The sequence below is a fragment of the Physeter macrocephalus genome, chromosome 7, assembly GCF_002837175.3.
Source record: "Physeter macrocephalus isolate SW-GA chromosome 7, ASM283717v5, whole genome shotgun sequence".
Taxonomy (NCBI): Eukaryota; Metazoa; Chordata; class Mammalia; order Artiodactyla; family Physeteridae; genus Physeter; species Physeter macrocephalus.
In genome coordinates, this window is record NC_041220.1 from 141139327 (window position 1) to 141155067 (window position 15741).

General features: G+C 38.6%; 1 protein-coding gene across 1 annotated transcript in view; it reads left to right on the forward strand.

Annotated features, from left to right (window-relative positions):
• The first annotated feature begins 1482 nt into the window (after positions 1 to 1482).
• The window catches only part of MAN2B2 (mannosidase alpha class 2B member 2), a 46333-nt gene continuing 32074 nt past the window's right edge, over positions 1483 to 15741 (forward strand). The window contains 2 exon segments of the mRNA XM_055086337.1: positions 1483 to 1494; positions 1630 to 1665. Coding sequence (XP_054942312.1) covers positions 1483 to 1494; positions 1630 to 1665 — 48 coding nt within the window.

The following is a 15741-nucleotide window of genomic DNA, read 5'->3' on the forward strand; positions in this document are numbered from 1 at the left end:
CCACTGCACCACCAGGGAAGTCCCTGGAATATGGTTGATTTACAATGTTGTGTTAGTATCAGGTGTATAGTAAATTGAATCAGTTATTCATATACATATAGCCACTCTTTTTTAGGTTCTTTTCCCATATAGGTCATTACAGAGTATTGAGTAGAATTCCCTGTGCTATACAGTAGGTCCTTCTATTACTTTTATAACTTCTCTAATCATTGTTTATTTCTTTCTGCCAATATTGAGCTTAGTTTGCTCTCTTTCTAGTTCCTTTAGTTGCAAAGTTAGGTTCTTTAATTGTTTTTGTTTTTTTCAGAGACAAAAGATTTTATTACTTACAGCACAGCAGGCATGAGCATAGTAATGTATTGGTTCTCTCTCCCCTGCCCGGTTCCCACTGGGGTGACACAGAGGGATCCAGTTGGGTGATATGTATGTACTCGGTTGTGTTACACTGAGGAACACTGAGGCTGAGGACGCCACTGCTTTTAAAATGAGAGGTTAGCAAGCTTCCTGTTTGCCTGAGGGAGAGACATTACCTCACTCCTCAAGGCCGTTCGTTACAAACACACTCCCTAGAAATGGCTCAGGCAAAATGCTGTCCGGGCATGCATTCTTTTTCTTCCTTCTTTTTTTTTTTAATTGAAGAATAGTTGACATACAATATTATGTTCGTTTCAGATATACAACATAATGATTCAGCATTTAAGTATATTACAAAATGATCACCTTGATGAGTCTAGTAAACATCTGTCCCCATCCACAGTTATTGCAACCATGAACCATACTCTTTATTCTGTATATTAAATTCTTGTCAATTTTTATCATATAACTGGAATTTTGCGCTTCTTATACCCCTTCACCTGTCTTGTCCAGCACCCACTCAGCTCCCCATTTGCAACCATCGATTTGGTCACTGTGTCTGTAAGACTTGTTTTGTTGTGTTTGTTTTATTTTCAGATTACACACGTAAGTGAGATCATGCGGTATTTGTCTTTTTCTATGTGACTTACTTCACTTAGCATAATGCTCTCTAGGTCTATTTATATTGTCAAAAATGGAAAGATTTCATCTTTTTATGGCTGAGTAATATATATAACTATATATGTATACACTTATCTATACATATATATGTATCTGTGTGTATATGTATATATATCTGTGTGTATGTATGTATATGTACCTATGTGTATATGTATATGTATCTGTGTATATGTATATGTACCTATGTGTATATGTATATGTATCTGTGTATATATGTATATGTATCTATGTGTATTATGTATATGTATCTATTTATGTGTATGTATATATGTGTATATGTACATGTGTTTCCATATATGTGTATATACATATGTATATTTGTGTATATATGTATATGTTTATGTGTGTGTCTGTATATCTATCTATCTATATCACTTTTTTGTCCATTTATCTATCATTGAACATTTAGGTTGCTACCATATATTGGCTATCGTAAGTTATGTTGCAATGAACATAAGAGTGCGTATATCTCTTTAAATTAGCTTTTTGCTCTGTTTTGTTTTCTTTGGATAAATAACCAAAAGTGGAATTGCTAAACCATATGATAGTTTTATTTTTTTATGTTTTCAGAACCCTCCATAGTGTTTTCAATAGTGGCTGCACCGATTTACAGTCTTCGCAACAGTGCGGGTGAGTTCTCTTTTATCCACATTCTCAGCTACACTTCTTAATTGCTGTCATTTTGATGCTAGCCATTCTGACAACTGTAAGGTGATATCTTTTTGTGGTTTTGATTTACGTTTCCTGATGATTAGTGATGTTTCCATGTGCCTTTTGGCCATCTGTATTTTTTTTTTTTTTTTTTGGCAAAAGGTGTATTCAGCTCCTCTACCCAATTATTTTTATTTTATTTATTTTTAAAAATTATAGCTTATTTATATTACTTTCAGGTGTATAGCATAGTGATCCAGTATTTTTTACAGATTATACTTGATTAAAAGTTATTACAAGATAATGGTTATAATTCTCTGTCTTATATAATATATCTTTGTTGCTTACCTATTTTATACATAGTAGTTTGTACCTCTTAATCCTATACCCCTAATTTTCCCCTCCCCCCTTAGCTGTCCCCACTGGTAACCACTAGTTTGTTTATACATCCGTGAGTCTGTTTCTGTTTTGCATATATATTCATTTGTATTATTTTTAGATTCCACATGTAATGATATCACACAGTATTTGCCTTTCTCTGACTTACTTCATTAAGCATAATATTCTCTAGGTCCATTCATGTCGTTACAAATGGCAGAATTTCATTCTTTTTATGGCTGTGTAATATTCCACTGTACCTATATGCCATATTTTCTTTATCCATTTGTCTGTTCATGGGCATTTGGGTTGCTTTCATATCTTGGCCATTGTCAATAGTGCTGCTATGAACATTGGGGTTTATGTACCTTTTAGAATTAACGTTTTCATTTTTTCCTAGATATGCACCCAGGAGAGTTATTGATGGATCATATGGTAGCTCTATTTTTAGCTTTTTGAGGAACCTCTATACTATTTTCCATAGTGCCTGCAACAGTTTACAATTCTACCAATGATGTACAAGTGTTCACGTTTCTCCACAACCTCTCCAAAATTAGTTATTTGTAGACACTTTGATGATAGCTATTTTGACAGGTGTGCGGTTGATGTCTCATTGTTGTTTTAAATTGAACTTCTCCAATAATTAGTGATGTTGAGCATCTTTTCATGTGCCTTTTAGCCATCTGTATGTCTTCTTTGGAAAGATGTCTATTCATGTCTTCTGCCTGTTATTGACTGTGTTGTTTGTTGGTGGTGGTGCTTTGTTTTTGTTTTTGTTTTGATATTGAGTTGTATGAGCCATTTACATATTTTGGATATTAACCCTTTGTCAGTCATATCATTTGCAAATATTTTCTTCCATTTTGCACTTTGAATTTTTATCTTGTTGATGGTTTTCATTGCTGTGCAAAAGCTCTTAAGTTTATTTAGGTCCCATTTGTTTACTTTTGCTTTTATTTCTTTCGCCTTAGAGGCCAGATGCAAAAAAATAGTGCTACAATTTATGTCAAAGAGTGTTCTGCCTATGTTCTCTCCTAGGAGTTTTATGGTTTGGTGCATTACATTTAGGCCCTTAATCCATTTTGAATTTATATTTGTGTATGGTGTGTGGAAATGTTCTAATTTCATTCTTTTACGCGTAGCTGTCCAGTTTTCCTAGCACCACTTATTGAAGAGACTGTCTTTTCTCCGTTGTATGTTCTTGCCTCCTTTGCAGTAGATTTATTCACCATAAGTGTGTGGGTTCCTTTCTGGGCTCTCTATTCTGTTCCATTCGTCTGTGTGTCTGTTTTTGTGATTATTGTAGCTTTGTAGTCAGGGAGCATGCTATATCCAGCTTTGGTCTTTTTTCTCAGAATTCCTTTGGCAATGTGGGTATTTTGTGGAGCTATATTTATTTTAGGCTTATTTGTTCTAGTTCTGTGAAAAATGTCATGGGTATTTTGATAGAGATTGCTTTAAATCTGTAGGGTGCTTTGCGTCATACGGCTATTTTAAAAAGATTAATTCTTCCAGTCCAAGAGCATGGGATATCTTTTCATTTATTTGTGTCATCTTCAGTTTCCTTCATCAATGTCTTATACTTTTCAGCGTATAAATCTTTCACCTCTCTGGTTAAATTTATTCCTAGGTATTTTATTATTTTTGATACAATCGTAAATGGTTTTTTCTTAATTTCTCTGATAGTTCGTTATTAGTGCAGAGAAAAATAACAGATTTTTGTATTTTAATTGTGTATACTTCAAATTTACTGAATTGATGCTAATAATTTGTTGGTGAGATCTTTAGGGTTTTCTCTACATATTACCTTGTCATCTAAAAAAACAGGGACAGTTTTACTTCCTTTACAAATCAGATCTCATTTTTTATTTTTCTTTTTGCCTTTTTGCTGTGGCTAGGACTGTGTTGAACAAAAGTGGCGAGACTAGGTATCCTTGTCTTGCTCCTGTTCTCAGAGGAAATGCTTTCAGCTTTTCACCACTGAGTATGATGTTAGCTCTGATTTTGTCATATATGCCCATTATTATAGAAAGGTATGTTGCCTCTGTGCCCACTTTGTTGAGAGTTTTTATCATAAATTCAATTTTGAATGTTGTTGAATTTTGCCAAATGCTTTTGCTGGAGGTATGAAGATGATCATATGATTTTATCCTTTGTTCTGCTAATCTGGTGTGTCACTTAATTGATTTGCATATATTGGATCATTCTGGCATGGCTGAGATACATCCCATTTGATCATGGTGTACGGTTCTTTTAATGTATTGGTTTTTTTGGCTGCATTGGGTCTTCATTGCTGCACGCGGGCTTTCTCTAGTTGCGGTGAGCGGGGGCTACTCTTCATTGCAGTGCACGGGCTTCTCATTGCCATGGCTTCTCTTGTTGTGGAGCACGGGCTCTAGGTGCATGGGTTTCAGTAGTTGTGGCGTGTGGGCTCAGTAGTTGTGGCTTTTGGGCTCTAGAGCGCAGGCTTAGAAGTTGTGGCGCACGGGCTTAGCTGCTCCGCAGAATATGGGATCTTCCCGGACCCGTGTCCTCTGCGTTGGTAGGCAGATTCTTAACCACTGTGCCACAAGGGAAGTCCCTTTTAATGCGCTGTTGAATTCAGTTTACTCATATTTTGTTGAGGATTTTTGCTTCTATGTTCATCAGGGATATTGGCCTGTAATTTACTTTTTTTGGTAATGTCTTTATCTGGTTTTCACACATGGGCGATGCTGGCTTCAGAAAATAAGTTTGGAAACACTCCTTCAATTTTGGGGGATAGTTTGTGAGAAGGATAGATAGTAACATTCCTCTAAATGTTTGGTAGAATTTATCAGTGAAACCACCTGGCCCTGGACTTTTGTTTATTAGGAGTTTTTTTCTTTTTATTACTGATTCAATTTCATTTCTAGTAATTGATCTGTTTAGATTTTTTATTTATTCCTGATTCAGTCTTGGAAGATTGATGTTTCTAGGAACTTATCCACTTCTTCTAGGTTGTCCAATCTGTTGGTGTATAATTGTCTGTAGTAATCTCTTATGATCCTTTGTATTTCTGTGGAGTCTGTTATAACTTTATCTCTTTCATTTCTGATTTATTTGGGCCCTCTCTTTAGAAAACATACTACTTTTGTCTTTTATTCTTTACAGAAGCTTAATAAGTGTTTTATCTACTACCCTTACTCTATGTATCAATATACTTTTCCAGTGTGTGTTTTCTTGTTACTAACTAGTGACACTTCTTTTAAGCTCAAGTAAAGTCCTTCAACACTGCTTATAAGTCTGCTTTATTAGTGATGAACTCATTTAGCTTTTGCTGGTCTGGGAAACTCTTGATCTCTCCTTCACTTCTAAATCATAATCTTGCTGGTAGAGTATTCTTATTGTAGGATTTTTCCTTTTAGCTCATTGAGTGTATCCTGTCATTCCTTCCTGGTCTGCAGAGTCTGCTGAAAAGTCGGCTGATAGTCTTATGGGAATACCTTGCACATAACTAGTTGCTTTTATTTCACTGCTTCTATGATCCCTCTTTATCTTTAATTTTTGACACTTTGACCATAACGTGTCTTGCTGTGGAACTGTTTGTCTTCCTCACGTTTGGGGCTTGGTGTTTCCTGGACCTGGTTGTCTGTTCCCTTCCCCAGGTTAGGAAACTTATCGCTTATTATATCCTCTAATAAGTTCTCTGCCTCTTCCTCTCTTCTCCTCTTTCTGGGACCCTTATAATGCTCATGTTAATATTCTTGATGTTGTCTCAGAGGTCCGTTTACCTATTGTCTTAATCCTTTTTTCTTCTTGATATTCAGCTTGAGTGATCACTGATTTGTTCTTCTGTATCATATAATCTAATGTTGCTTTCCTCTGGTGTGTGTGTGTGTGTGTGTGTGTGTGTGTGTGTGTGTGTGTGTGTGTGTGTGTTTCAATCTCAGTTATTGTATTTTTCAGCTGCTTGGTTCTTTTTTATATTTATTACTGTTTGTTGAAATTCTCACTCTATCCATCTATCCTTCTCCTGACTTGGGTGAGCGTCTTTATAATCATTACCCTGAACACCTTTTCTTCAGGTCGAATGCTTATCTCAGTTTTATCTCGTTCTTTTTCTGATGTTGTGTCTTGTTATTTCCTTTGTAACATATTCCTCTGTTTCCTTATGTTTTCTAGTTCTCTGTGCCTTTCTATTCATTAGGTTCAGTTCATTACATTTCCTGGTCTCAGAGAAGTGGCCTTATATAGGAGATGACTGATAGGGCCCAGCAGCACGTTCTCCTCTGGCCAGCAGAGCCACATGTTCCAGGGGTGTCCCCTCTGGGGGCTGCGCACAACTTTCTCTTACGACAGGGCCAACTACTGTGGACAAGTTGGTAGGCAGTGTTGGCCCCTGGCCTAAATGGCTGTGAGGCCCTGCAGTATGTGATTGCTGTGGGTGTGCCGATAGCCAAGGCGGCCCTCCATTGTGGGTGGCTGTGCGGTGCTCCAGGTGTGAAGGTGGGAAGGGTAGGCCCTGTGGTGCAGGAGTGCTGTAGGCACGGTGGTAGATGGGGCAGGACCCTGATACTAATCAGTTAGAGGGAAGACTCCGCAATGTTGCTTACCAGTGTCTCAGCCCCTAGCAGGACTGCCAGCTGCCTCCTGCCATTCCAAGAAGCTCTCTGAAATGAGCAAGTAGGTCTGACCCAGGTGTCTTTCAAGCGATTGGCTCTGCACAGGGACTGAGAACATGTGAGATTTTGTGTGTGCCCTATAAGAGCAATGTCTCAGTTTCCTTTAGCCTCCAGCTCTCCTGAAAGAAAGCCCTGCAGGTTTTCAAAGCCAGACCTTCTGAGTTTTTTTCTTCCCAGTGCAGGAACCCTGGGCTGAGCAGCCTGAGGCGGGGCTCAGACCCTTCCCTCCTTGCGGAGGACCTATGCAATTGTGATACCTTCCAGCTGTGGGCCCCGTGCTCGAGGTGTGGGTTCCAGCTAGACCGTGTTTGCAGCCCTCCTATCCGCCTTGTGGTTTCTCCTTCTTCATATCTTTAGTTGTGGAACATTTTCTCTGCTAGTCTTTAGGTCATTCTTAGAGATAATCTCTGTGTAGGTTGTTGTAATTTGGGTGTGTCTGTGGCAGGAGCTGAGTTCAGTGTCTTCCTAGTCCATCGTCTTGATCCCCTCTCAAGAACTTTTAAACAATATATGCATTTATTGTGGAATCTAGAAAAATGGTACAGGTGAACCTGTTTGCAGGGCAGGAATAGAGACGTGGAGAACGGACGTGTGGACATGGGTGGGGGGAAGGGGAGGGTGGGATGAAGTGGGAGTTTGGGATTGACATATATACACTACCATGTGCGAAACAGATAGCTAGTGGGAACCTGCTGTATAGCGCAGGGAGCTCAGCTCGGTGCTCTGTGATGGCCCAGATGGGGGGATGGGGGGGAGGTCCAAGAGGGAGGGGGTATATGTATACATTTAGATGATTCACTTCGTTGTACAGCAGAAACTAACAACATTGTGAAGCAATTATACTCCAATAAAAAAAAGATGCATTCATGACTGTAAATTTATATTTACTCTTTGCATTGAATTGTTTTTCCTGTATTCCACAAGTTCAGCTACTTTGTGTTTCCAATTTTGTTCGCTTTAAGATTTTTTTTTTTAATTCCCTTTTGATTTATTCTTGTATGCATTGGCTGTTCAGGAGCTTGTTCAATTCTAAGTGTTCTTGAATTTTCAATTATTCTTCTTGATATTACATTTCAGTTTCATACCGTTGTGGCTGGAAAAGATAACTTGATATGATTTCAGTCTTCTTGGATTTTTGAAGACTTCTTTTGTGGCTTAACATTTGATCTGTCCTGTGAAATGTTCTATGTGTACTTAAGAAGAATGGAAATTTTGCAGCTGTTGAGTGGCAGGTCCTATATATGTCTGTTAAGTTCACCTGATACCAAGTGTGTGTTCAAGTTCAGTGTTTCCTGATTGATATTCTGTCTGGGTGATCTATACAGTGTTGAAATTTCCGTATTGATGCTTCTTACCATTATTTTCTTTCTGCACATTTTCCCCTTCATATGTGTTAATATTTTCTTTATAAGTTTAGAGGCTCCAATGGTGGGTACATACATATTTATAATTGTCATAATTTCTCGATGAATTAATCCCTTTATCATTATATGATAACCTTTGTTTCTGTGAGAGGTTTGACTTAAAGTCTTTTTTGCCTGATAATAGACTAGTTAGGCAAGTATCATTTGCATGGAATACCTTTTTTCCAATCATTCAGTTTTATCCTATATATGGCCTTAAAGTTCACAGGAATCTCTTGTACACAGTATATAACTGATCTTTTCTTAATCCGTTAGCCACCCCATGGATGTTTAATTGAAGTATAGTTGATTGACAATATTACATTAGTCTCAGGGGTACAACGTATTGATTTAATATTTTTATAGATAATGCTCCACTTAAAGATATTACAAAATAATGACTATATTTCCCTGTGTTGTACAATATACCCTTATTTGTTTATTTTCTACATAGGGGTATTGAATTAAGAGAAACAAACTACTATCTTTCTCCCCCCCCTTCACTCTCCCCATGGTAACCGCTAATGTATTGATATTTTGTTATATACCTTCCTTTCCTGCATTTTTTAGATTCCATATATCAGGGAGAACATAGAGTATTTGTCTTTCTCTGTCTAACCTATTTCACGAGGTACAAGACATTCTAGGCCCATCCACGTTGTTGCAAGTGGCAGAATTTGATCCTTTTTAATGGCTGAGTAATAGTCTGCTGTGTATATATGTACCACATCTTCATTATCCACTCATCTGTTGATGGACATTTAGTTTGCTTCTATATCTTGGCAATTGGAAATAATGCTGCCATGAACATTGGGGTGCATGTATCCTGTCAAATTGGTGTTTTCATTTTCATTGGACATATACCCAGCAGTGGAATTGTTGGTGAATATCATAGTTCTACTTTTAGTTTATTCAGGACCTCCATATTATTCTCATAGTGGGTGTACCAATTTACAATACCCCCAACAGTGTACTAGGGTCCCTCTTCTCCATATCCTCAATAACATTTGCTATTTGTAGACTTTTGGATAATAGCCATTTTGACAGGAGTGACGTGATGTCTCATTATGGGTTTCTTTTTTTTTGTCATTCAATAAAATTTTATTTACTAAAGAAGATGGTGGGCTGGATGTGATCTGCAGGTTTAGTTTGCTAATGCCTGGTTTAGATTAATTTGAGGAGAATGAATACCTTTACAATGTTAATTATTGCTTAATTTTTTTCCAGTTGACATTTAATGATCTGTAATAGATTAAAAAAATTTTCTCCCCATAGCACAGGAAGATCAGCTCGGTGCTCTGTGACCACCTAGAGGGGTGGGATAGGGAGGGTGGGAGGGAGACGCAAGAGGGAGGAGATAAGGGGATATATGTATACGTATGGCTGATTCACTTTGTGATACAGCAGAAACTAACACACCATTATAAAGCAATTATATTCCAATAAATATATTAAAAAAAATTTTTCTCCCTAAAGGATATCTGAAGTCTGTGAATCTGTTTCTGTTTTGTAAATTAGTTCATTTCTATCATTTTTTTAGATTCCACATAAAAGTGATATCATATGATATTTATCTTTCTCTCTCTGACTTACTTCACTTAGTATGATCATCTCTAGGTCCATCCATGTTGCTGCAAATGGCATTATTTCATTCTTTTTTATGGCTGAGTAATATTCCATTGTCTGCATGTACCGCATCTTCCTTAGCCATTCATCTGTCGATGGACATTTTGCTTGCTTCCATGTCTTGGCTATCGTGAATCGTGCTGCAGTGAAAGTTGGGGTGCATGTTCTTCGAATTTTGGTTTTCTCCTGGTATACACCCAGGAGTGGGACTGCCAGATCATATGGTCGTTCTATTTTTATTTTTTTAAGGAACCTCCACACTCTTCTTGCTAGTGGCTGTGACTAAGTTACATTCCCGCCAACAGCTTAGGAGGGTTCCTTTTCCTCCAGGCCCTCTGCAGCATTTACTGTTTGCAAAATTTTTTAAATAGATCTTTATTGGAGTATAATTGCTTCACAATACTGTGTTAGTTTCTGTTGTACACCAGAGGGAATCAGCCATATGCATACATGTGTCCCCATATCCCCTCCCTCTTGCGTCTCCCTCCCACCCTCCCTATCCCACCCCTCTAGGTGGTCGCAGAGCACCGAGCTGATCTCCCTGTGCTATGCGGCTGCTTCCCACTAGCTATCTATTGTTGTTTGTAGAATTTTTGATGATCGCCATTCTGATTGGTGGGAGGTGAAATTTCGTTTTAGTTTTGATTTGCATGTCTCTAATAATTAGTGATATTGAGCATCATTTCATGTGCGTTTTTTTTCTTTGTTTAAACAGAGTGAGTAAAATTTGCCTCTGGAAGTTGGCTTCTTGAAGTCTACCCTGTTTTGATTTCTTTTTTGATTACCTATCCCAGGACATTTCATGGGGGCAGGTGTCATTTAGGGGCCCCGCAGTCCTTGTGACTATCAAGTGTCCAAAAGGCCTGGTTTTTTAACTTGCTATTACAGTAAATGGCCACAAGGAGGCAGGATTTCTTCATGCCCAGCTTTGGTTACATGGCCAACCAGGGCCTTAGTGGAAGTCATTTTCCTGGGTTGTTTATTAGAGTGGAATACGCGAGAAAAAACACATAAAAGCTTGTGTCTCATTACTTCTTGTGTTTTTTTTCTGATTTAATTTTTATTTTTTATTGCAGTAAAGTTAATTTACAGTGTTGTGTTTGTTGTACGTGTACAGAAACTTGATTCAGTTATACATATACATGTCTGTTCTTCTTTGTTTCTTTTCCCCTATAGGTTATTAGAGAGTGTTGAGTAGAGTTCCCTGTGTTATACAGTGGGTCCTTTTTGATTATCTATTTCATATGGATTAGTGTGTATATATTAATACCAACCTCCTAATTTATCCTTTCCCCATACATTTCCCCTTTGGTAACCATAAGATTGTTTTCTAACTCTGTGAGTCTGTTTCTCTTTTGTAAATTAGTTCATTGGTATCAATTTTAGATTCCACCTATAAGTGATATCATGATATTTGTCTTGCTCTATGTGACTTCACTTGGATGGACCTAGAGATGATCATACTATGTTGCTGCAAATGGCATTATTTCATCCTTTTTTATGGCTCAGTAATAGTCTATTGTCTCTATTTACCACTTCTTTTTTGTTGATGTTGTTGTGTTTTTGGTTTTTGTGTGTGTTTGTTTTCTGTTTTTGTTTTTCTGTTTGTTTGTTTGTTTTATCCGCACAGTGCAGCATGCAGGATCTTAGTTCCCCAGCCAAGGATGGAACTCACACATCCTGCAGTGGAAGTGCAGATTCTTAACCACTGGACCACCAGGGAAGTCCTTGTACAATTTCTTACTTATCCATTCACCTGTCAACGGACATTTTGTTTGCTTCCATGTCTTGGCTATTGTAAATAGTGCTGCAGTGACCATTGGGTGCATGTTTTTCGAATTTTGGTTTTCTCCGGATATACGCCCAGGAGTGGGACTGCCGGATCACACAGGAGCTCTAGTTTTAGCTTTTTAAGCAACCTCCATACTGTTCTCCATAGAGGCTGTACCAGTTTACATTGCAACCAACAGCACGAGGGGTCCCTTTTCTCCACGCCCTCTGCAGCGTTTATTGTTTGTTGACTTTCTGATGATGGCCGTTCTGACGGGTGTGACGTGATACCGCCTTGTAGTTTTGATTTATATGTCCCTCATAATTAGCGAAGTTGAGCGTCTTTTCATGTGCTTTTTTTTTAAACAGTGTGAGTAAAATTTCCCTGTTGAAACTGGCTTCTTCAAAATCTGTCCTCTTTTGAATTGTATTTTGATTACCTACCCCAGGACATTTCTTGAGGGCAGGTGTCATTTACAGCCCCCAGAGTCCTTGTGAATATTATATGCTCAAAAGCATTGGTTTTTAACTTGCTGTTATGAAAAACGGCCACTAAGCAGCAGGATTTCTTCATGCCCAACTCTGGTTACTCCATCAACAAGAGCCGTAGTGAAGCTCGTGTTTGTGTGTTTTAATTAGAGGAGAATATGCCAGAACAAACACGCAAAAGCTTGTGTCTCATTACTTCTTTTTTTCAATTTAATTTTTATTTTTTATTGGAGTAAAGTTGATTTACAATGTTGTGTTTTGAAGATGCACAGCAAGTTGATTCAGTTATACATATGCATATATATATATTCTTTTTCAGATTCTCTTCCCATGGAGGTTTTTGCAGAGTGTTGAGGAGAGTTCTCTGAGCTCTACAGGTGGCCCCTGTTGATTATCTATTTTATTTGTATTACTGTATATATATCTTAATCCTAAGCTCCTAATTTATCCCTTCTGCCTGCCATTGCCTTTTGGTAACCAGAAGTTTGTTTTTTAAGTCTGTGAGTCTGTTTCTCTTTTGCAAATTATTTCATTGGTATCACTTTTTAGATTTCACCTATAAAGTGATATATGATATTTGTCTTTCTCTATTGGACTTACTTCACTCAGTATGACCATCTCTAGGTCCATCCCTGTTGCTGCAAATGGCATTATTTCATTCTTTTTTATGGCTGAGTAATACTCTATTGTTCTGTGTACCACTTCTTCTTTATCCATTCATCTGTCGATGGACATTTAGGTTGCATCCATGTCCTGGCTATTGTAAATCGTGCTGCAGTGAATGTTGGGGTGCATATTTTTCAAATTCTGGTTTTCTTTGAATATAAGCCCAGGAGTGAGACTGACGGATCATATGGTAGCTCTGTTTTTAGCTTTTTAAGGGATCTCCGTACTGTTCTGCATAGTGGCTGTACCAGTTTACATTCCCACAAACAGCATAGGAGGGTTCCCTTTTCTCCACAACCTCTCCAGAATTTATTGTTTGTAGAGTTTTTGATGATGGCCATTTCACTGGCGTGAAGTGATACCTCACTGTAGTTTTGATTTGCGTGTCTCTAATAATCTGCGATGTTGAGCATCTTTTCATGTGCTTTTTTTTGCAAACAGTGTGAGTAAAATTTACCTATTGAAATTGTCATCTTGAAAGTCTTCCCTGTTAGAATTCTTTTTCGATACCTACCCCAGGACATTTCTGGAGGGTAGGTGTCATTTAGGGACCCAGCAGTCCTTGTGAATATAAAATGCCCCCCCCAAAAAATAATAAAGTGCCCAAAGACCTGGTTTTTAACTTGCTGTTACAGAAAACGGCCACAAGGCAGCAGGATTTCTCCATGCCCAGCTCTGGGTTACAAGGCCAACCAGAGCCTTAATGGACTCCGGTTCCTGAGTTGTACCTTAGAGGGCAATATGCCAGAACAAACATACAAAAGCTTGTGTCTCATTACTTCTTGTTTTTTTTAATTTAAATTTTATTTTTTATTGGAGTAAAGTTGATTTACAATGTTGTGTTTTGTAGGTGTACAGCAAGTTGATTCAGTTATACATTAACATATATCAATTCTTCTTCAGATTCCGCTCACATATAGGTTATTACCAAGTGTTGAGAAGTGTACCCTGAGCTGTACGTACGTCCTTGTTGCTTATCTATATGTCATATGTATAATGTGTACACAGACATATAATAGAAACAGGCAAAACTAGCGATCTCCCGGCTTCACTTAAAAAAAAAAACAGTTATGAATCAGGCATTACAATATAAACTTAGTAGTTTACAAAGAACAGCTGGACTACATTAAAGTTGCTTGCTCAGATGACTAAGGCTTTACTCTTTGTAAAGTTTGGCTGAGGGAACATTCTCAGTGGTTTGAATTTTAAAACTGCCACTGTGTCTCTTTTTTTTTTTTTTTCCTTTTCCTTAGTTTCAGGTCTTCCCTGATTGAGCTAATTAGGCTCAATCTCAGGTCCTTGTGGCCTGTATTTACATTTCTGGTTTGTAGAGGTTTGCAAGGGAAAGTTGCCTTTAGTTTCCCAAAGAACAGGTCCGTCATCCAAAGGATACTAAAAGATTGATTTGTCCAACTATCATATTACATAAGGTAGAAGACTTCTAACTAATCTGAAGTTTACGAGTCTTATGTTCTAGAACTTTAGAGTTTAATTTATCATGCCTTCAAAAGCTTGTATAAGGCATTCAGCAAAGTCCTTTCTGAGAATACAAGCTAAACCCAGAGCAAAATCACGAGTTTTATTAGCTCTTGAATGTTAGTTTCCAGTTTTTACTTTTTTGTATGGCTCAGGTAACCCTACTGGTTTCCTTTAGTATGTTTAATATTTCCTGAGGGGCAGATTTATATGCCTTGTCTTATAATACCACGCAGGGGAAGTATTTCCCAGTGAAACATGCCTATCCCGCAATACAATTAAACAAAAGAGATGGTAACCATCTTGTGTGAAGCCCATTTAAATACACTGATTTTATACACTTTCGTCTCAATTCTGTCAGCTTTGATACCTGTAACTTTAGTTTTCATTAGGATCCAGTCAACAAACTTTGATCCTGCAGGAGGAGTTTTAGAAGTTTTTCTTTCTTTTTATTCCCTGTCCATTTTATTTATTTTTATATAAAAGGCTCTGGGATCCCCGGAGTGGGGCTAAGGAATGCAGGCCCTTTGGCCTAACTGTTGCTCCAAATAATTGCCGGTCAGGTATCTCAGGGTACATTTTTTCTAGCTCCTTAAAAACTTTTTTAAGGATATATAAAAACTTTGGTAAATTTTAAAACTTCGGTAAATAGAACGACTATATATTTTATAACTTTTAAAACTTTGGTAAGTAGAACGACTTGTTTGCCTTTTAATGTTGGGGACCCGTAGGGGGACCCTTGGGGCCCATTTCGATCTCCGGTGGCCTCGGCCTGCAGCGGCTTGAAGCAGGGTTTCGGTTCCCGGCCAGAGATTGAGGTCGGGTCGCGGCAGTGAGAGCGCCGAATCCTAACTACTGGACCCGTGGTCAGTGACAGGCCCTGGCCCTATGGCTTTGCAGAAAAGCATTCCCACAAAGACGGAAAGTAGCTCAACAAGTAAAGTGTTTATTAGGACAGAAAAGAGTACAGTAAGTGTGGCTAGACACACGGGCGGGCTCGGAGAGTTGCGCCCTCCTGGCAGTTTGAATCACTTTTATGGGACATTTTTTCCGGGTTTCCTTTGGAGCGTCATCGTGCTTTGCCTGGTTCCGAGTCCATATCTGGTTTATCTCAGGGTCCTCCCCTGCGTGCACATCTCTTAGCCAGGATGGATTCTTAGCGAAAAGGCCTATGGGTAGGTTGACGTCACTTACTATCGGGTGGCCCCCCCTCCCTTTTAACCTCCAAGGAGCTTTTCTGCGCATGTGTAGTCGGGGAGGTCTCCTGACTTCGAGAATTAGAAATACGTGGTCTCTCATCTATCTGGGCAGGGCTCAGCCTCCTCTGTCAATTGTCCCGCCATTCTCATCCTGGCTATCGGTCCACAGGGAACGAATCTCCAGTTGCTTTACCCTGGGGAGGGGCCCATCTACCTCCTGCCTCAATTTAACCTTAGGTAGTGTAGTAATATCAAAACCTTGTGTATTTTTGTGGTTTTTTTTGTTTTTTGCGGTACGCGGGCCTCTCACTGTCGCGGCCTCTCCCGTTGCGGAGCACAGGCTCCGGACGCGCAGGCTCAGCGGCCATGGCTCACGGACCCAGCCGCTCCGCGGCACGTGGGATC